The sequence below is a fragment of the Pteropus medius genome, unplaced genomic scaffold (genome assembly GCF_902729225.1).
Source record: "Pteropus medius unplaced genomic scaffold, Ma_sr-lr_union100, whole genome shotgun sequence".
Lineage (NCBI taxonomy): Eukaryota > Metazoa > Chordata > Mammalia > Chiroptera > Pteropodidae > Pteropus > Pteropus medius.
This window is the reverse complement of record NW_024352947.1, coordinates 1,910,019-1,930,144: the sequence shown is the minus strand read 5'-3', so window position 1 is coordinate 1,930,144 and position 20,126 is coordinate 1,910,019. Positions and strand designations below refer to the sequence as shown.

At 53.3% G+C, this 20,126-nt stretch overlaps 1 protein-coding gene and 1 long non-coding RNA gene across 2 annotated transcripts in view; one reads left to right on the top strand and one right to left on the bottom strand.

Annotated features, from left to right (window-relative positions):
- Nucleotides 1-20,126, top strand: part of TARBP1 (tRNA guanosine 2 -O-methyltransferase TARBP1) — a 71,358-nt gene that overhangs the window by 28,411 nt on the left and 22,821 nt on the right. Inside the window, exons 13-23 of the mRNA XM_039850341.1 lie at nucleotides 2,842-2,939; nucleotides 5,803-5,964; nucleotides 7,941-8,116; nucleotides 8,458-8,719; nucleotides 8,921-9,115; nucleotides 10,403-10,593; nucleotides 10,775-10,846; nucleotides 12,300-12,420; nucleotides 13,649-13,759; nucleotides 15,681-15,830; nucleotides 19,659-19,745. Of these exons, the coding sequence (XP_039706275.1) occupies nucleotides 2,842-2,939; nucleotides 5,803-5,964; nucleotides 7,941-8,116; nucleotides 8,458-8,719; nucleotides 8,921-9,115; nucleotides 10,403-10,593; nucleotides 10,775-10,846; nucleotides 12,300-12,420; nucleotides 13,649-13,759; nucleotides 15,681-15,830; nucleotides 19,659-19,745 (1,625 nt within the window). The remainder of the gene's footprint in view (nucleotides 1-2,841; nucleotides 2,940-5,802; nucleotides 5,965-7,940; nucleotides 8,117-8,457; nucleotides 8,720-8,920; nucleotides 9,116-10,402; nucleotides 10,594-10,774; nucleotides 10,847-12,299; nucleotides 12,421-13,648; nucleotides 13,760-15,680; nucleotides 15,831-19,658; nucleotides 19,746-20,126) is intronic.
- On the bottom strand, nucleotides 10,365-13,650 carry LOC120592602 (uncharacterized). The gene is made up of 2 exons (XR_005650163.1): nucleotides 12,874-13,650; nucleotides 10,365-10,637 (listed from the first exon to the last, which is right to left on the bottom strand). It is a non-coding gene; the product is annotated as an uncharacterized LOC120592602 (long non-coding RNA).

Here is a 20,126-nt window from a genome sequence, read left to right as displayed (position 1 = left end):
ATTCCAGTTTTTAAAGACTCACCAAGGTGCGTTTCGTGACCCCAGGTCTGTCTTGGCGAATGTTCCGTGTAGACGTGGGAGGAACGTGTGTCCTGCCGTTGCCGGGTGGGGTGTTTGCTAAATGTCACTGGTGCCCGAGAGTCCGTGTCCCTGCCGGTTCCCGCCTTCTCTGGTCCTGGGCGGGGGCGGCGGCGTCTCCAGCTGTGACTGCAGGTTCGCCGCCCCCTCGTAGCCGGCAGCTTTGCTTCGTCTGTTCTGAAGTTCCGCGTTAGGTGCACGTACAGTGTGTTTTCTCGGCGAGTTGACTCTTTTTATCACGTGCTGTCCCTGTTTTGTTCCTGGTTATTTTCTCTGCTCTGAACTCTAGTTCGTCGGGTAGTAATACAATTACTTCTACTTTCTTGTGCCTAGAATATGCATAATATGTTTTCTCTCTCCCGTTATTATATTTAGATAATCATATTTGAAGTGGAATTTCTAAATTAAATTTATTGGGGTGACATTGGTTAGTTAAACAATATAGGCTTCAAGTTGTACGATTTGGTGACACGTCATCTGTACACTGCATCGTGTGTTCACCACCCAAAGTCAAGTTTCCGTCCGTCAGCATGTATTTGACCTGCCCCCTCCCAGACGTGGATTTCTTGTAGACATAGTGCTGGTCCTGTTTTTTTATCCATTCGACAGTCTGTCTTTGACTGGTCTAGAGCATTTACGTTTAATACAACTCCTTACGTTTGGAGCCAGGTCTCTCATTTTTTGTATTCTGTTTAGTCCCTGTCTGTCATCTCCTTCCCCACTTCTGGCTGCTTTCCAGCCGTCTGAACATTATTTCTTATTGCATTTTAATGTCTTGTGTTTTTTACTAAATGTCCAAAATTGTTTTTTCTTTTGATTCCTTTAGGGATTACAAAGCACATACTTAACTTTTCACCGTCCGTTTAGAATTAGTGTTTTCCCGCTTGACGTGCATGTAGACAGTTTCCCGTCTCACAGGTCCCTTTACCACCCGCCATCTGTGACAGTGTCTTTTACCGCATTTGTCGAAAACCCTGCCAGACAGTGTTATATGTTTTGCTTTGAACCATCAAGCAAATTTTAAAGAATTCGAGAGAAGAGCCTCTGACGTTTACCTAGAGACTGACAGCTGCTTTTGCTCTTTATCCTGTGTTCTCATATTTCCCTATGGCATCCCATCTGTTTTGTTTGAAAAACACCTTTAGCGTTTTTTGGGAACAGGCTTCTTGGCAGTGAATCTCTTAGTTTTCCTTCATCTGAAAATGTCTTTTAACTCACCTTCTGAAGACTATTTTCACTGGATACAAAATTCTGCTTTGATAGATCTTTTTAGCAATTTAAAAATGTTCTGTTTGCTTCTGGCCCCCACGGTTTCTCCTTAGAAACGGGTCATTCCAGCCATTCTTCCCCGGGCGATGTGTTGTTTCTCTTTGTCTTCGGTTTTCAGCATTGGGGTTCTCCTGTGTCTGGGCATGACTTCCTTTGCGCTTTTTCATTGGGGGGCTCCCCGAACTCCGACTCAAGTTAGGAAACTTACCGAATTTGGAAAGTTTTCATTTTTTCGTTCGAATGTTTTTCAGCACGGGTCTTCTCCCCTCCGAGAGGCTCATGACGCGCGTGCCAGATCTTTGCCGTTAGCCCTCGGGCTCATTTTCTGACCGCTCCCCCCTCTGTCGCTTAGATGGCATATTTTACCGATCCGTTTCAAGCTCACTGAGTCTTTTCTCGCATCTCCTGTTCCATGTTTGAGTCCACTCTGCGAGTTTTTATTTTAGTTACCGTACTCTGCAGTTATAAATTTTCCGTGTGATTTCTGTGCGTATCTCGTTTCTTTGCCGAGACGTCGCGTTTTTCCACTTGTTTCAAGAGCGTTTCTGGCTGACCTGGGAAGCGTTTCCATCACTGCCGCTCTGAGGCCTTCGTCGGGTCGTTCTGACCTCGCCGTCGCCTTGGTGTTTGTGCCGTGGGTCGTCTTTTCCTGGGACCGTCCTGACGCTTCACCTGCCCGCTTGCTTTGGGCCGCGTCCTCGGCGTCTCGAGCACCGTGCTGCGGGACTCGGGGGCTCACGCCAGGCCCGTGGGGAGCGCTGGTGTGCGCGGGCGGGTTGGGCCTCCATTCCCACCCCGCTTCCTTGGGTGTTGGGTCCACTCGGCTTTGTTTCTGGACCCTTCGCAGCGCTGTCTTGGCCTGTGCCCCACGTGCGCCACCCGGGAGCCGGTCGGGGCCTCGGCAGTTGTCTCCATTCGTGCGGTTCTGAAAGGCTTTGGTTTGCCCGTTGGTACCCGGTCCAGGGCGAGCACCCCGGGGAGCACAGGTGTCCGCAGCCGCTTCCCGGGCCACTTCCCCGAGCGCCTGCCTCTGTCACTGTTGCCTCCCTGGGGTTCTCCTTGTCGTGCTATGGCCAGAAGGTTGGGGTGCCTGCTGCCCGCTCTCTGGACGGCCCCCGCGTCCGATTCCATCTGGTCTTCGCTGCCGCTCGGTGTGACGTCATCCTGAATCCGTCTGCCGCGTCTCACCTCGCGGAGTCTTCCAGCAGCCGCCGCGGGTGTTCTGCCCGGGTGTGGTCGCTGCAGTCACCGACGTCACTGAGAGGGTGCTGGGGCCCTGCTCCGCCTCGACGGGAACTAGGACTCCTGATGACTTGTAGGGTTGCGTGTAGGTTTCCCCGTGGCATTAATGGCTCATGTTCTTGGAATCCATTTCGGTACACAATTCGCCCCGGCGCTTAACGTAGTTGTGCTGTTATTAGAGCAGCTGCTGCATTTTGTACCGAATAACGTCCTCCTGTCATTTAGTTACACGCTGACTTTCCGCCCGTGCAGATGAGGTGTTTACTCTTCTTCGGAACCTTGTCCTGCCTGCCACAGACAGCATCGCGGAGTTTATCCTCAGAAGACTCACCGTGGACGAGCTCAGCAGCGTAAGTCCTCGTCGGAGTAACTCGTCATTCCTCCCGTCGACGCTGGCGGGCGCTGTGTTCGACCGAAAGGAAGTCGACCTGCTGGGGACGCAGCTTCAGGGAGCGGGAGAATCAGTCCGGCTCCGTCCGGGTAGTAACTGACCGCAGGGAAGTCGATCAGTCCGGCTCCGTCCGGGTAGTAACTGTGACCGCGGGAAGGACTCCCGTCCGTCGGTAGTAACTGACCGCGGGGAAGTCGATCAGTCCGGCTCCATCCGGGTAGTAACTGACCGCGGGGAAGTCGGGTCGCTTTTCCGAGCCTCAGTCTCCTCATAGGCAAAATGGAGACGATGCGTCTACCGCCCAGGGTTGCAGGGCTTCGGACGGCGTGACGTGCTGAGGGCTCAGCATCCAGAGCGCGGGTTCGCAGGTTGGGGTGGGCCCAGGTGTCGCTGCATTCGTGTCTGTAAAGCTCCGTGAGTGATTCTGATGTGCGCGGGCGCTGGGAAGGGCCGGCCGAGGTGGAGGGCGCTCTGCGAACGCCTTCTCTGTCTCTGTTCTCCACGCAATCTGTTCTTTCCAGGACATCTGAAAAAGACGGGTAAGTTGCCCTCTGTGTTTCAAGAATGTTATGAAAATATCAATTCTTATAGAAATGCCTGTTCTTAATTTTTTTTTTTTTGGTTGAAATTCCTAGGGACAGATGTTGAAGTAGAATCATTATTGTCATTTACAGTCAGTAAAGTAAGAATTTATACTTATTTTAACAACTTGTATTAGAATACCCGGTTTAGTCCATTTGTTTGATAGCCGGTAAGCAGGTATAAAAATACAAAAAGACAAGCTTTACACCGAAAGGCGTGAGATGTTCTGGAAGCTGTAACCCTCTGGACTGGGGTGTTGACCTTCAGCTTTCTTCTTGTTAAGCACCTGTTTACATTTTCCCAACACTTAAGTTTCCAAGAAGCCATTTAATAACGAAGTAACTTTTTTGCATGTTTTGTTCCAGCGTTACTTTATTCTCATCGGTATTATTTTACCTTTTGTTGACGGAAATTTTCAGACATAAACCAAAGTATCGTGAAGCTCCACATACCCATCATCTAATGCATTTATTTGGAAATCGAAGCTAAAAATAGCTTAAAAAAGGAAAGGGTTAATAGGATGTTTATCATTTACATGCAAAGATTTTTAAAAAGCAGACTCGGTATATGGCACTTCGAAAGTATTTTGAAAAATTCATTCGTGAATAAATGGGGTTTTAGAATTCCCGGTTAAGCACGTTTGCTGGGAAGCTTAGGGTTTAATAAACCGCGCCGCCCCCCGCCCACCCCCCTTGCCTGAGTGGCCCTCGGGGAAGGAAGCCCGTTTGCAGTGGATCTCAGAGTCCAGGCCGGTGTCAAGCTACCACACGAGGCCATCGAGTCTGAGAGGCGAACTGTTACCCCCCTGTGCAGGGGGCCTTGGGACATCGCGGTCTCCGCTTACTCCTCAGAGGAGGCTCTGGCCACCAGACTGGACCCGCCTGGGACTGTGGGGCATCTGCGTACCGGTCAGCGCCCTGTCCTGTCGCGGTGGAGTCGAGGTGGCTTGGCCTCTAACATCTTCTCGGGGCTCCACGCTGTCGGGCCCCCTCATGCTGTCAGCCTCTCCTTTCTCCTGGATTCTTTCCGGGTGTGGAGACGGCTTCCGGCGTCCCTCACCGTAGACAAGCTCTAGGTTCCGTGTCCCCCCTCCCGGCACCGCACCCCTGCTGTGAGCTGACCTGTGCACAGACCCCTCTGGTCCCCGCCCCGTGTCCGCCCGCGTCAGGTGGCTCTCCGAAGCCGTCAGTGACTTCTTTGTCACAGTGCAGTGGCATACACCGTGTTTTTCTTGACTCCTCGTTCCCACTGGTCACTGCTCCCCCTTAAGCACCGCCCACTTTAGCTTCGGTGACGCTGACCTCTCCTGGTCCTCCCGTCTCTCTGGCCATCGCTCTCACTGTCCTCTGAATGTCCGTCCTCGCCTGTAGCCGTAGGCTTGGCCGGCCCCTCCTCTCCCGTCTTGGTGACCTCACGCGCGTCCCCAGCTGCAGCGGCCGTCCCGTCTGTGTCCCCGCCGCAGGCTGCTCCTCCGCGCTCCTCGTCCGTTCAGCCAGTTGCCGTTGACGCTCGGGCTTGACCCCTTGTCACTCCACAGGGGCTCCTCAGGGCGCCCCCTCCGTAACGGCCCCGCCACCCAGCCCGGGTCTCAAGCCCAAAGCCTAGACACCTGGCACCTTTGTCCCTCACTTCCAATCGATCACATCTGCAGTTGTCACCTCTGTCTGTACTGCCCTTGTGCCTGGCACGTCGTGGCTGCTCAGTCAGACGGGACGGAGCTCGTGAAGCTTGCTCCCTGTGGCCATGGGCTTCCGAGGGCGCTGTGACCGGCACGGCAGTGACGGTCATGGCCGGACACTGCACACTGCCGCTCGGCGCCCGTGCATTCAGCGCACGTGCTCTCAGCTCTCCTCACCGGCCGCGAGATGCTGGGTCACCTCTCTGAAACTTAGTGTGGTGTCAGGAGACGGGACAGTCACCGTCCTTGTGAGAATGGAGCGTCATAGCCAGCCTGGCACAGGCAGAGGGGACGACGGGCACTGTGTGCGGCGTGTTTGCCGTGGTCCTTGGAGGGGAGGACGTAGTTTCGGCCTCCGGGGGCTCGGCCGGTCGGTGCTGCAGGTGGGCAGAGGACAGACTCGCCGTGGACAGACGGAAGTCCCGGCCACGCTGGCACAACGGCCTCTCTCACCATTGTCTTGTTTAATACACTTAAGTAAACGCATTTGTTTCCTGTCCCAACTCCCAGAGTTTTGTGAAACCGCGGACTCTGCTGCTGAGTGTTCTGTCGTCTGCCTTAGGTCTCGGACCTGGACCGCTGCCGCCTGTACCTGACGGTCTTCACCGAGCTGACGCGTCTGCACGGGGAGGGGGCCTGGGAGGGCGGCACCGGCCTCTGGAGAATTCTCCGTCCCCTGAGGAACGCATCCATTCGGCACCTTCAGGACACGGACGGGGGACAGGTAACCCTGTGGTCCAGGCTCGTGGTCACGCTGGACGAGGCCCACGTGGTAAACACGTTTCCTCGTCGTGCAGTGTTTTGATATAAAAAGCATCTGCTGAAAGCCAATGTCTAAAATAGCCTTCTGTGCACAGCGTTTGATGAGGATGGGACTCCTGTCACAGCTGGTATGGTATGTGACAGGAGGGGACGTGGGCGCCCGCCGCGGATCCGCACGGGTCTGCTCACACCGTAGAGGGGCGTGTCACCACGCCACGTTTGTCCACCTGGTGTCCGGAGCCCTCCGGAGTCATCCACCGCCGTGCCCGCGGGCTCCAGTCGCTCTGGGCCACCGTGTACAGTTTCACAGGCCGTGTCACATGTCACAGCCTCCCGCACAGGCTTTCGTCCTGTCTCGTCCTTCCCTGAGGATGTCCGCCTCCCGCGTACACCTGTGAGCACCGGTCGGGCCTTCGTGGCCCAGCTCAAACACATCCCCCTGGAGGGCTTCCTGGATCTGCCCCACCCCCACCCCGTTTTCCTGTCGCTCCTTATGGCTTCGTTACGCTGTTCCCGCATCTGCTGGATTTGGAGTGATTTCCGTGTCTTCCCCGCTGGATCCCAGAGCCTGGTTGCGAGCACGGGCTTTCGCGTGGGGGCTTCCTGGGTGTGAACCCCGGCTTTATCTTCGCTAGCTGTGCGACCTTGGGGAAAGTACTTGCCCGCTCTGTGCCTCATGTACTGCACCTACAGAATGAGGGTTAAGGGCGTACGTGAGAACCAAAGGCAGCTCACCAGTGGCTGGCACGTAGAAAGTCCTCCGTAAATGCGAGCCATTTTCGCTTCACGCGTGGTGAGTGTTTAATAAAGCTAAGCTAAGTAATAATTAGTGGTCTGGGCTGTTAATTAAGACAGCGAAGCTACTCGATTGCTTCAATAACCTAATTTTTAAAGTAGTTTTCAAGAACTGTCCTAAAAAAATAGAGGACCGATTAATATTTCGGCGTCCTGTCTCGTACAAATCAGCACATCAGCGGCGGGACAGGACACTGTGAGTTTTGGACGTGGGCCGGAACCATGAACCGTGCCGCAGTCCTTTGAAGCTGGCTGGTCACTGAGTTCCATGACGGTCGACAGGACACACCGGCCCAGAAGCAGCACTGAATTCTGTTCTGTGTGTTGGCGGTGTGGCCGCGTGACATTTATTTGCAGAGACACTCGATTTACTGCGGGGCGTGAGGGAAGGTGTGGCACGGGCAGCAGAGAGCTCCCTCCGGCAGAGGTGTTGCTGGCTGGCAGCCTGGGGACACCGCGCTGGCCTCTCCAGTGCCACCGCCTCGTGAGAGTCCTGCCCACGGGCGTCCCAGGCACTGCACGTGTTTGCCCCGTTTGTCTCATCTTCGCAGTGACCCTGTGGAAGAGTCCAGCGGCTCTGCGACTGCCCCCGCCTCCCAGGGGACAACGTCCAGGCGCAGTGTGTCCACAGCACGCTGGCCCCGAGTGCAGAGTGGGAGTCACACCTCGGCTGTGTGGCTCCTGGGTCCCGCTCCTGGGCGGGCAGTGTGCAGAGCAGCTCTTGACAGCTCTTGACGGCTGTGCCGTGTCACCTCCAAAAGCAACGTGCAGCTGATTGAGGAGTTACTTATCTCTGTCCCCGGAGCCTTTATTAGAAGCACCTTCTGCCCCGCAGTTACAGTGAGACCCCGGAGGAGGGGGCAGGGGGCGGACGTGCGTCTGAGGCGAAGGCCGAGGCTCCGGGGCCACAGGGGTGCGGGCCCGCCTGCCGGACGCGGGGAGCGCACCGCCGCCTCGGTCTGTGCCGCTGGGTTGTTATCGCCACTCCACGTCCGCTGCCTGCCGGCCAGCAGCGCAGGGTGACACTGGGCGCCCTGCTGTGCGGGACCAGGTGGGGGCGGGGGGAGGTGCAAAACCCCAACCTGGACGGGCGATCAGGCCGGGGCCAGACTGTGGGGGTGACGCTGCCTGTCCCCTCCGCAGGAGCCGACCCTCGGGAGGCAGATTCAGATGGTGGTCAGTATGGCCGCCCTGGCCACGGTATGCGAGGCCACTGCCCGGCAGCCGGAGCGCGCGCAGGACGCCCTGGACGCCGGCCCCGCCGAGAGCTTCCTCGCCTCCCTCCCGCTCAGCCGGACGCTGCAGAAGCCCCGGAGCAGGTGCGTCCTCGCCGGGGTCCGTGCCCGCCCTTCCTAGAGGCAGCCAGGGGCCGCCCGCCGGTGCAGATGGGGCGCCCGTCGGGCGTCGTGGTCACTGTGTCGTGCGTCTCAGCTGGGCAGCCGGGCACCTGCTGCTTAGTTTTGAGCGAATCGTTCAAAGCGAGAGAGAGAGAGTGCCTGTCCTCGGGCGGCCAGCACGTGGAGGCCCCGTGATTTCCGTGCGTCCGGTACACAGGACGCTCACAGTGGCCGCGGCACCTCCCGGGTGAGGGGGCGGGCAGTGTGCAGAGCAGGCGACAGACTCAGGGACGATGGGGCAGTGACTCTGGTTCTCGTTCCAGTGTTTCTGAAGAGTCCTCCTCTTCCCAAGGATGGGGCAAGGTGGTCGCACAGTATATTCACGACCAGTGGGTCTGCCTCTCTTTCCTGCTGAAGAAATACCACGCCCTCATTCCGGCCTCGGAGGGCGCGCTGCTGGACCCCGAGCTGCCGGCCGTTCAGAGGCCGGGGAGGACCCTGCAGTGCGCGCTGGACGCCCTCAGCGTGCTGCCTGCCCCGCACGTGTCGCCTGTGCTCCGCTGCATGAAAACCCTGGTTCCCAAGGTGAGGCCCCGGGGGCCGTGGATGTCGGTGACCGGAAGGGGCGTTCGCAGACGTCAGGCTCTGCTGGCCGTTGAGCTAAAGCCACGTCCGAGGGGACAAAAGCAACCAGTGTGTGGGCCTTTCGGGAAAAGGAGGGAGCGGGCAGAGGCGGAAGTCAGCGCCTGAACTTGACTGACGATTTCTGTTCCTCTCTCCTGCCAGCTCCTGGCCTCCTCCGAGTCGCTCTGCATAGAGGCTTTCGACACGGCGTGGAAAATCATAAGCAACACTTCTCTAAGCAACACTCAGCTGATATTCTGGTCTAATTTAAAAGCTTTCGTTCAGTTTGTTTTTGATGCCAAAGTTCTTACCATTGCTGCAAAAATCCAAGGCCGAGCATATCTCAAAATAAAAGAGGTAACTTTTTTTTTAATCGGAGTAAAAAAACACATAACGTAGAGCTTACCATCGTAACCAGTTCCAGGTGTGCGCTTCAGTGGCGCTGAGTGTGTCACTGTCGTGACCCGTCTCCAGAGCTTTGTCATCTTGGGGACTGAAACGCTGTACCCCTTCAGGCCGCCCCAGCCCTGGGCCACCCGTTCCTTTGTTTGTGGTGACTACTCAGATGAAAAGAGGTTTTCTTTTTAACTCGTGACCTGTGACACATGGAGAAGAGGGTTACGTTCGTAACTACTTATTAGGCCTGCTGTTATTTATCCAGTCAGTAAATATTTTGAACGTCCTTCAGTGTCACGGGTAAGAACGAGAAAATCTCAGCTGTCGGAGTGGAGGTGGCCCGCGAACGACGAGCGTGTCGTACTTGGTTCGTGTAATATCAAAGTTTTAATTAGTTGCCAGCTTTTAAGAATTGGAAAATTTGCATGAAAATCTTGGAAAATTGGATGATCTGGCAACAATGGTAATCGCTACCTGACGGCAGTCACCTGTCACCCCTGCCTGGCGGCGGTCAACGGGCAGCACCGTCACCCTGAGGGGCAGCGGTCACCGGGCACTGAGTAGGAGCTGGCCAGCGGGGGGCCTGCCGCTCCTCTGCTGCGGTCCACGGCCGTTCCATTCCTGCGCCTTCTGCGTGACGTCGGGGATTCATCGTTGCGTTCGTGCTGTTGCTGTTCCTGTGTGAGAAGCACTCTGCGTGTCAGCTGAGCACGGGTCCTGGCTTCTGGAGGCGCTTCCGTCTATAACCACTGGTCCACAGTGGGGTCCACAGTGGGGAGCACAGCACGCGGGGACGGAGCAGGCCGAGGAGTCCCCGTGAGCCCTCGTCTGGAGGGGGCGCCCCTCCGTCCTGCCGCCCGCACACACTCAGAGGCCGGGGTCTCTGCCGCCCAGGGAAGGGGAGGCCACTGGGGAAGGAGGCGGGGACAGGGCAAAGGAAACAGCGGCCAGGGCGAGGCGCCATCTTCCCTTCGTTCCTCTCGGGCAGCGGTTTCTCTTGGAGAGTTCTGGGCGCGTGTCACCATCAGGAAGATTTTCCTGTTGCTGAGTAATGAAAACTTTGCATTTTGTGATTATTGATCACTTTGCAGAATCCTAACGATGAAGCATTTTTAACTTTTTAGACTTCGTGGTTATGTTGAAATTATCATCTGAAGCCGTTTACAGAACAGTTTTTAGCAACACCAACTTTTTTTTTTTTTGAAAAAACTAAATTGGTCAAAGGTTGTGACAACCATTTCATTCCAGATTATGTACCAGATGATTGAAATGTCTGCTATAAAAACTGGTGTCTTCAATACACTGATAAGTTACTGCTGCCAATCTTGGATTGTTCCTGCTTCAAGTGTGTCCCGAGGGTCTTTGGCAAACGCTAAAAATTACAGCGAACTTGTCCTTGAGGCTTGCATATTCGGAACTGTGTTTAGGCGTGATCAAAGGTAAAGATGCCGTCATTTCAGACTCTGGTGACATCTCTACGTATCTGTGTGTGTAGAACTGTCTTTTACTTTGAAGCTTTCAGTTAGAAGAAGATAAAAGTATTAACTTTAAATTTTGGGCTTTAGTTCTTTTTTTCTGTCTAAAACCTGTTGTTCTTTGTCAAATGTTTTTTATGGAAAGACTCATTCAGGACGTACAGACCTTCGTAGAAAATCTTGGACATGATTGTGCAGCAAATGTTGTTATTAAAAAGTAAGTAGAGGGGCTTTTTTTACAACTTGGCATTAGTGGAATATTCAAGATTTAACGTTATATGAGAGACATTCTGTCTGTTTAATGGGTGTTTACTACTGATATGTTATAAGATAATGAGCCTTCAAAAGTGGGTTAGAAATTATATTCCCTTGCTAATTTTTTTCAGATTGTCACTATTTCCTAAAATTTGATGAACTTTAAAAATTTTATAGTGCCAAATCCAACATAAACAAGGAAATGACTAGGGAGACCATAAAACTCCTGTCCCTCTTTTTTTTGGCAGGGGGAGTGGAGGGGTGATCATGAGCACACACATTTTGTTCATTTTTAGCTAAAATTCATCATTTACCAAGTCAGTGTGCTCACAAAAAAAAATATCACTCTTTGAACAGGCCCTAAAATTTTGACTTCCAGGGTATAAGACTATTTTTATCTTTGAATTAAGGCTTTTTAGAGCTTATGAAATAGCTTTTTAATAGTTCTGTTTTTTAAACATTGTTTTAAAAAATCTGTGTAAGTATTTATAAAGAAGATGAATGATATATTCACTAAGTATCATGGGTATGTTTTATCTGCCACTGTTCATTACATATATACGTGTTTTAATCTTTTTCTTGGCTGGTTTAGTGTAGCAACAAAAGTAAAATTCTTCAGTTGATGGTTCCAAAATGACTTTGATTTCTACTAGACAGATGTTTTGTTGTTAAAGTGACAGTTATTTACGTTGTCACAGTTATAATGAACTCTGGAAACATTCATTAACAGCGTCACTTGGACATGGTTCCATAGTGTAGCAGTTATTAGCACGTCTGCTTTACAGGCAGAAGGTCCTGGGTTCGCGCCCAGTGGTGCCACGGTCCATGGTCTATGGCTGTGCCACCCTGAACGAGCCTGACATCTGATCTCGGAAGCTAAGCAGGATCAGGCCTGGCTAGTACTTGGGATGGGAGACCACCTAGGAAGACCAGGTGCTATAGGCATAAATAATAATAATTTAAAAAAAAAAAAAGTCACTTAGTTTACCCTTCCACATCTGGGCACTGATAATGCGCATGGCGCTTCCTGAGTCGGCCCTCCACGGAGGGGACAGGTGCTCAAAGCAGGAAGAGCCACCGAGGCCTGGGTGCCAGTCCTGGCCCCTGAGCAGACAGAGCTTTCCGGGGCCTGTCCTCGGGAATGGCTGCCTGAGCCACATGTGGTCCGTTTCGTCCACAGCTGAGACGTTACTGCCCCAGGATCAGCCGTGCGTGCCTAGTTTTCCAGGAGTCTGGGTGAATTCGTGCTCACGGGGTCTGTCCTGAATTAAAAAGCGCGTCATTAAGGGTGGCCCCACTTAACTGTAGAAGGCCAGGAAGTTTTGATGTTTGTTAAGGTGTTTTGAAACTAATATTTGAGGTATTTTTCTGTTTTGACAATGTATTAACATACTCCATCATTTTACATTTTTTAGTACTAAAAGAGAGGACCACTACGTCAGAATTTGTGCTGTCAAATTCCTGTGTTTATTAGATGACTCAGATATGTCCCACAAGTCGTTTATGGAAGATCTTGCAGTCAAGCTATTAGATAAAGTAAATATGCTTTATTTTACTTAAGTGTCTCTGTTTTTGTATCGTTAACAAGTCAAAATCCAACATTTACTCTATGTTGACAGAATATGCATTCCTAAATATTTTTTATCAAGGAAAACATGAGGCTTATGTTCTGTATTTTTAGCTAAATCTTGGTTCGTAATCGTCTAACTCAGGATTGGTTTTAGGGAATAATAATGTTTTCCCTGAGTTTTCTAAACTTCATATTTCCGAGTGTCAGTCAAGACCAGTTATGTTTAGAGTGGTTGACAGATCCATACGTCGTTTTGTGTAAGAAATATATAAAAGGGTAAAAATTTATAAAGTGGCATAATGCAAAGAATTGATTTTTTTGAGTCTACAAAATCATTTCTAAATGACCATTACACTGTCTGAACAATGGGCTTGTTCTCCGAGAAGAGAAAAAGGGGTAAAATCAAATATAACGCTCACTTCTGCATCTGAGGCCGCGCTGGACGGCGTGGTCTGCTTTCTGCCCTCTGGTTCGGACGCTGGGATGGAGCTGATGGCCATAGAACCCGCGTTTTGGAACTCAGTGTTCATCACTCGTCCGTCGGCTTTATTATATAAAACTAGGAGATATTTTTTTTTTATGCAAAAATCTCCTCCTCTGCAGTGCTGGCGGCAGGGGCGACGTCTCAGAGGAAGCAGTGCTTTACTGGTTTCCTGAAGGATGAGTAGAGTTTAAAGTGGCGGGATGCTCCCTCGGCTAGAACGTGAGCACATGCGCTGCCTGCTCACGTAGGAGCCTCCCTGTTGCCGTCTGGTCCCGTGCGGCGCTGGCACTGCCCTGTCCGTCTCCTGTGGTGCTTCTCAGACTGCAGATGCCGTTATTCCAGACTTAGACCACATGGCATGAAACGAGTGCCCGTGTTGGATACCTTGAAATACACGTCAGATGCCTCCATCTCCACCCTGTGACTCCGTGTCTCCCCCTTAACTGGCCACCAAGGAATGGAAGTACCCTGCAAAGACTTTTTGTACCGAATATAGTTTTATGGTCCTTTTTCTGATTTTAAAAGCAGATAAACAAAAGCAACTGCACATTATTTTGAAAGGAAAGTAAAATGTCTTATCCTCCTTTCTGCCTTTTGGAGGAAAAGAGGCTCCTGTGCCCCGTTCAAACCTTCTCAGTTTGAAGTTATCATTGATTTTGTTTTCATTAATTACAAATTCAGTGGGTAATGAATGTTGATCCACCCTCCAGGACGAATCAGTGGCCAAGTCTAGAACTCGATACTACGTGAATTCTCAACAACACAGAGTGAAAAACCGGATATGGCAGATTCTGCTTGTACTTTTCCCCAGATTTGATCAGGTAATATTTATTATATTTGTACCTTTAAGCATCACGCTTTCAGATGAATAAACTGCTCAGTAGAAACTGTCATGCGCTATTTTAAAATCGAGAGAAGTAATCTGCTTAAAGTTTATACTTCAGTTCTTAATATTGAAGTTATTCAGAACTATTTTTAAAATAGAAAGAATACTAAGGCAATTTCGGGTTGTAGAAATAAACTAGAAACTGGTTAACATGGCCCCATTGAATATTTTTTTCTTTCAATATTTCAATGTCATATTTTAACTGTTTAAAGTCATTTGATTAGAAAAATGTAAATATAAATATGTTAATGCCTAATTTTGATTAGAAAAATGTAAATGTGTTAATGCCTAATTTTCCACAACGAAGCTACTTGGGAGTGTTACTGGTCTGAACCGTCTGTACTCACACCCTGACTTGACGGCATCGTTTAGGGCGGCGTTGTCGTTCCCACGGCGGGTTTCCTGGCCCTTCGTCGCACGCATAGTGTGGCCACGTGACCCGGCTAAGCAGGGGCCGCGGTCTCTCGCCACAGAGTCTCGTGCGCAGCTGCTTTTTCCCTTCCCCGAGGAGGCGGGGACGGCGCGCGGACTCCGATTTCTCTGATTTTCTTTGCTTAACGTTCCTGTTCGGAAACAGGTCATCGTGAGAAGGTGGTGGTGTATGTCTCACTGTTCATAGAAGCGGTTTTGGAGGCATTGCCTCCCCACCCTCTTTTAAATGTTTGAGAGGGTTTTTAAAACGCGACCTCTTTTTTTTTTAATACAATTTAATGAAGCCTTGTATCTGTGAGAGAAACGTTTCTGTACCCGTGAGAGTCTGAGCACATCCGAATGAATCGTTCGGATGAATGTGGGGGTCCCTTCTGGGGAGCAGTGTGGTGGGCACTGGTTTTCATCAGGCACCTTTTAAGGATATTTGATTTTTAAAATACTGTGTGTTCTACTTCTTTGAACATAAAAATGTATTTAAAAAGACACACCGTACAGCTGTTTCGCTAGGTTGCCGAGAGCATTTTTTCTTTGGCACGAGGAGGCCGCAGAGAGGGGTGACATCGGGGTGTCCCAGCAGGCGGGGTCCTGGAAGGGAGAAGGAGCCGCGGCGTCCGACGTGGGGACAGCACATCGCTAGGGAGTCTGAGCTGCTGCCTGTCAGGGTTGCGTTGACCTTCGTGACCGTCTTCCGTGGCCANTGTTTTTGTTTTTTATATGCTACTTAGATACGCTCAGTTACTCAAATGCAGTTTGAAGAGAAGGGTGGGGCGAGGGAGGGCGGTTTTGAGTTCGGGGCGTCGGCGGAAGTGCTGGGCGGGCAGAGGGGTGAGCGTCCAGGGTGGAGGGGTGACCCCCTCCCCTCCGCCTCCTGCTGACTCGGCATCCTCGGTCCAAGGTTTGAGCCCTGGGCTTCTTGGCGCGTCTTGATCTGAATCCTCCCACTTCCTAGGTGTGTGGCTTCGAGGTGGTTATTTAACTTTTCTGAATCTTTTCCTTTCCCTGTAAAAATACAGTAATAACATTTCTCACAGAATTGATGTCCAGGTACAATGTGAAGCATCTCATTATACTTCAATCAGCAGTTTTTAAGGTTTTGTTTAGAGAATTGTAGATTCAGTCGTTACTTACAATAAAAGTTACAAAAGTGGTGACTATTTTTAAAATTAAATCTAATAGCCATTTTCAAAGCTGTTAAGAGACTAGATCTTAATCGTTCCCATCACAAAAGAAACGATAATTAACGCGACATGATAGTTAAGTGCCCACCACAGTGGCACTTAGGAAATCATGACACGTAAACGCATTGGATCAACACCTCGTGTCCCTTACACTCGGTGTCATGTGTGGGTTATATGTTACGAAACATAAGTTAAAAAATTAATAACCATAGCAACAGTTTCACTTGTGAACTTCTTGTTTCTCAGAATTTCTTGAATAGAATTATCGACAAGATTTTCCAGGCTGGTTTCATCAATAATCAAGCATCCGTAAAATACTACATAGAATGGATTATTATACTGATTCTTCATAAATTCCCTCAGTTTCTTCCGAAGTTCTGGGATTGTTTTTCTGACGTAAGTAAAGGAGATTTTTCGTTTTCTTTTTAATTAGGAAGAGACTCGGGTTCTGCTGGGGGTGCGTTTCACCTTAATAACTGTGTTGGCCGTCGGTGGCCCTGTCCCCGGGGTGCCGACCTCCTGTGCTGTTCTGCAAGATGAACTACTTAGGAGACAGAGACCCCCCGCCCGTCGTGCGTCCCACCGTTTCCCGTGGAGTCTTCTGTCCCACGAAACGAAGGTGGAAACGCTCCGCCGCCGAGCCTGCTGCAGGCTGAGTTACCTCGGCGTCTTTGTTCTTAGAAATGATAATGCAGAATTAAGTGCGTTCCTTACGTTCTAAAGAAGTTTTGAGTCGGGCAATTTCAAACATAACCGAAGTACGGAGACTAGCGGGGACCCCTGTCGCCCAGCGAAAGTGGACGTCAGTCAGTTCAGCCCTGTTCTTGCTTCGTCCGCGCCCCCACCTCCACCCTCACCCCCACTCCTGTCTCCTCAGCGTTTCTGGTGCCCGGAAACCATTTTTAAGGAGTCGATGCTGACGTCAGTGACAGTGCCCAGCGCGGGCCTGCGGGCCGATGCCGCATGGTGTCTGGACACAGCCGTCGGCCCCCGCGCTGGCCGCCCCGGGCGGGCGGACGGCCTCGGCCTGGGCCTGGGCCTGGGCCCCGCTCCGTGTGGGAGCCGAGCCCCTCCCTGCCAGTCGCTCGCGCTCCCTCCGCGTTCCAGGGGAAACAGTGCTGGTCTCTCATTTCTCCCTGGGTCTTCGTCCGTATTTCCTTTCGGGGCTTTACTCAGTTCTTCCCTCACTGCGTCGACTCCTCCTCCATCCGTTACTGTTGAACTTCGGGAGCGAGGGACCGTCCCCCTCCTCTCTGGCTCGCCGGGATCCCCTGTGGCCCGTGGCACTTTCAGAAACTGCAGAGGATGAGGATGAGGACAGGGGTGTCATGTGCAGCCCCAAACGCTTTCTTCCCACCACGCCGGGCTTCCCAGACTGGCAGAACCCCCCACCCCCACCCCCCCACCCTAAGCCTCTGCCCCTCCTGCACCCACCCTGCCCCCTCTGCCCACCTGCCCGTGTCTGCCGCGCGTCCGCCTTCCCCCAGCCCCCTGTGCCAGGCCTCCCCGACTCGCCTGCAGTGGTGCCGCCCGCGATTCTGGTGGGTCCCCCTGCTCAGCGCCGTCTCAGACCCCGTATGCTCATTTCAGAGTCTCTCCAGACCTTCCGTGGGCACCAGGGCTTTTCATCTAAGCAAATAAACAACTTGCTGATTGAAGGGAAAAGGACTTCCCCCCAGCGGTGGAGGGGGCAGGTCGCAGAACCGGGCCTGGAACGAGGCGGGACAGGGCTATGTGCTCCGGAGCCGCGGCCACAGGCCGGGCCACCGGGGACAGCCTCCACCCCGGCGGACGTGCGATGCCGGCACCGCAGTGCCGCGGCCTCCGCCAGCAGCGTGGACGTGGGGCGCCTATGGGCTCCGCCTGTCGCATTACAAGGCTGCAGTCGGGATTCGGGGCGTCTCGATCCAGGTCGGAGCCTTCTCGTTCGCCTCAGGGAGTCTGGGAAATGAAATCTGCCACTTGAGCCTCCTGCAGACCCGTAGGGTGGGAGAGGTCCCTAAACTCGGGGTGGGGGACCCGGACATGCCCCGCACCCTTTTCTTCCTGGGTTCGAAGCACATGACCTGTTTTCTAAAGGAAGTAAAACTCATCCCTGAGGAGCCGCGTCTTCTCGGTGGCAGGTGTCAATTGACCCCCCAGTTGACCTTCCTAGGTCCTGCATACCTAGGCTGACTTGCCCTTTGATCAACTTCTGCTTACTTCGCCTCCTCCCCATGTCCAAAGTACTGGCTTGGCGCCCTTGTCCCCCGTCTGTGGCCCACTTTCCTGGCTCCCGGCCCTCTGTCCCCTCCTTCCCGCGCCCTTTCCCGGCTTCCCGTCCGTCCAGCTGTTAGGCGTGAGCGCGTCTGAAGCTGCCCTCCCGTCCCCCCTCCTGTTTCGTAGTCCGTTTTATCACTGTCTCTGGCGAACGACTCACTGATGCGTTTGCTTCAGACGTCGCCCCCCAAGTGCTGAATCGGAGCGTGGCCGACTCCAGCCAGGTGTGGCCGGCACGGCCTCCCGGAGCGGAGCGGAGCCCGTCGGCCGCGGTGTCGTCTGTGGCCGCATGGCCGCGTTCGCGCTCATCGTCGGGTCCTTCGCAGAAAGCGTGCCGGCCCCTGCTCTAGACTCTCGGATCTAAGTCGTGCAGACTCGGGCGTCCGACAGCAAACGCCCTGCTTCCCCCGACACTCGGCGCTGCCATCGCGGATGGCGCCTCTGGCTACGCAGCCGCACAGCCGGACCTCGACGCCCACCCCGTCCGCTCTGCGAGCAGGTCCTGCCGCGCCCACCGCCCGCGTGTCCCCGCGTTGCCCGTCTTCGGCCTCTCCCGTCACGTCTCGGTCTCGGCCACTGTTGCCAGCGCGGTGCTCCCCTCCCGGGCCACCGACAGCCGTTTCAGGCTGTCCCAGCCCCGAAGCCGGCGCGGGTTTCTCAAGCGAGAATGCGGTCAGGTTCCGCACTCGCTTGAACCGTCGCTGGGGATGAGGACCAGAGTCTCCAGCGAGGCCCGCGGGTTTCTGCGCCTTCGGGCACATCCCGCCCTGTGCTGTCCCCGCCGCCCCCCGCAGTGTCCTCCTGCTAGAACTGAAACCCGGAGCCGTGAACCGCGTCCTGCTGTTTTCGCGGTTTGCCGGGGCTGGGACTCCAGGCGGCTCCTTCACTCACGTGTCTGTCACCTCGGCTGCAGTCGTGGGGACGGTGGGGCTGCTAAGGGTCCAGGAATATTGGGGACGACACGTCCTGATGAACGCGCACTTGCCCGGTCTCTGTCTGCGTCCTGCTTGCTAGTGGCTCCCTGACCAAAGCAGAGGGTGTGACCAAGGCTCCACGGTGGGCGGGGCCTGCCAGGGCGCGGTCACTGCGACCTCGTCTGACCTCTCGGGCACTGCACACCTGTGCCTCGTCCTCTGCGTCCACATCACTGCCCCTGTCCCGTCTCAGGTGGCGTGTCATTCATGTCTTTTAAAGGCAGTGTCCTCCCCGACGGTTTGGATCCCCTGTGGGGTTGTGCGGCACAGCAACTGCCCTTGTTCTAGTTGGAATTTCCATTTACTGCCCGGTTGGTTCTCTGTTCCCTCCCCACGAGACGCCACACAGCGGGAGCCGAGTCGGCCGGCGCAGTGCCTGGCACGTGGAGGACGTTTGGTAGCTGCTGTCGGACAGTTACTGTCCGATTGACCTTCGGAGGGTCCCCCTGAACTCTGCCTGGTCCTCGGAGGGCCCCATGAACTCTGTCTGGACCTTTCCTGTCCACCAGCACCCGTCAGCTGCTTATCAGAAACAGCGTCCGGTTGAACACTCTTACGTAGCTTTTCATCGAGGCCTTTTAAAGTCCTCTCCGAGATGCCGCGTCACGTTCGGGCCCTCTGTCCGCCACTCCTCTGCCGCGCTGCTGCCCTCGCCACCACGGGCCTCTCCTTGCTCTCCCCTCGCTCCTGCCCCGCGCCCTCCCCTTCTCTGCATCGTAGCCCTTTCCCCGTGCAGGCCTCCCGTCACCTGTCACCCCGTCACCCGTCACCAGAGGGCACCACTTCCTTCACAGTGAAATGAGCACCCTGTGGTCTGCTGGCCGTCCTGTGTGTGGGCTTTGGCCCTAGGAAGTTACTCTTACCTTTTAACCGCGTCTGCCCCTGGGCCCCCACCCTGCGCCCCAACCCCGTGCCCCGGGCAGCGCAATGCGGCACACGCACGGCCACAGTGAGCCTCGAGTGATTTCTTGTTTATGTGGTATTTTTTCAGGGTGAAGAAAACCTTAAAACGAGCATCTGTACGTTTTTATCAGTTTTGTCACATTTGGACGTCATTACTCAAAATATTCCAGAAAAGGTGAGTTTCAATTATAAGTTTAAACTTGACAATCAAAATAGAATTCTGACTTGGTGCAGATTTTTTCACGTAGAGCACCCTCGTTTTTCTGCAGCTCTCCCCCTCCCCCCCGTGCACACGCACGTGGACACAGGTGCACAGGAAGGTGCACCTGCTCGCACCTGTGCCTGAGCACAGACTACGTTTAGAGACACATTAATGGTGACTTTATGATGCGATTTTTAATTTTATGCGAGTATTTTTACAAGATGATTTAGGCAGGACTTCTCCTACTGCGCTAACTGCTGTTCCTTGACTGGCGTGTCATTTAACGAACGCTCGAGCAGAGAAACCTGTGGTCAGCATGACAGGAGGTCAGTAACCGGAGGCTGGCACAGCGTG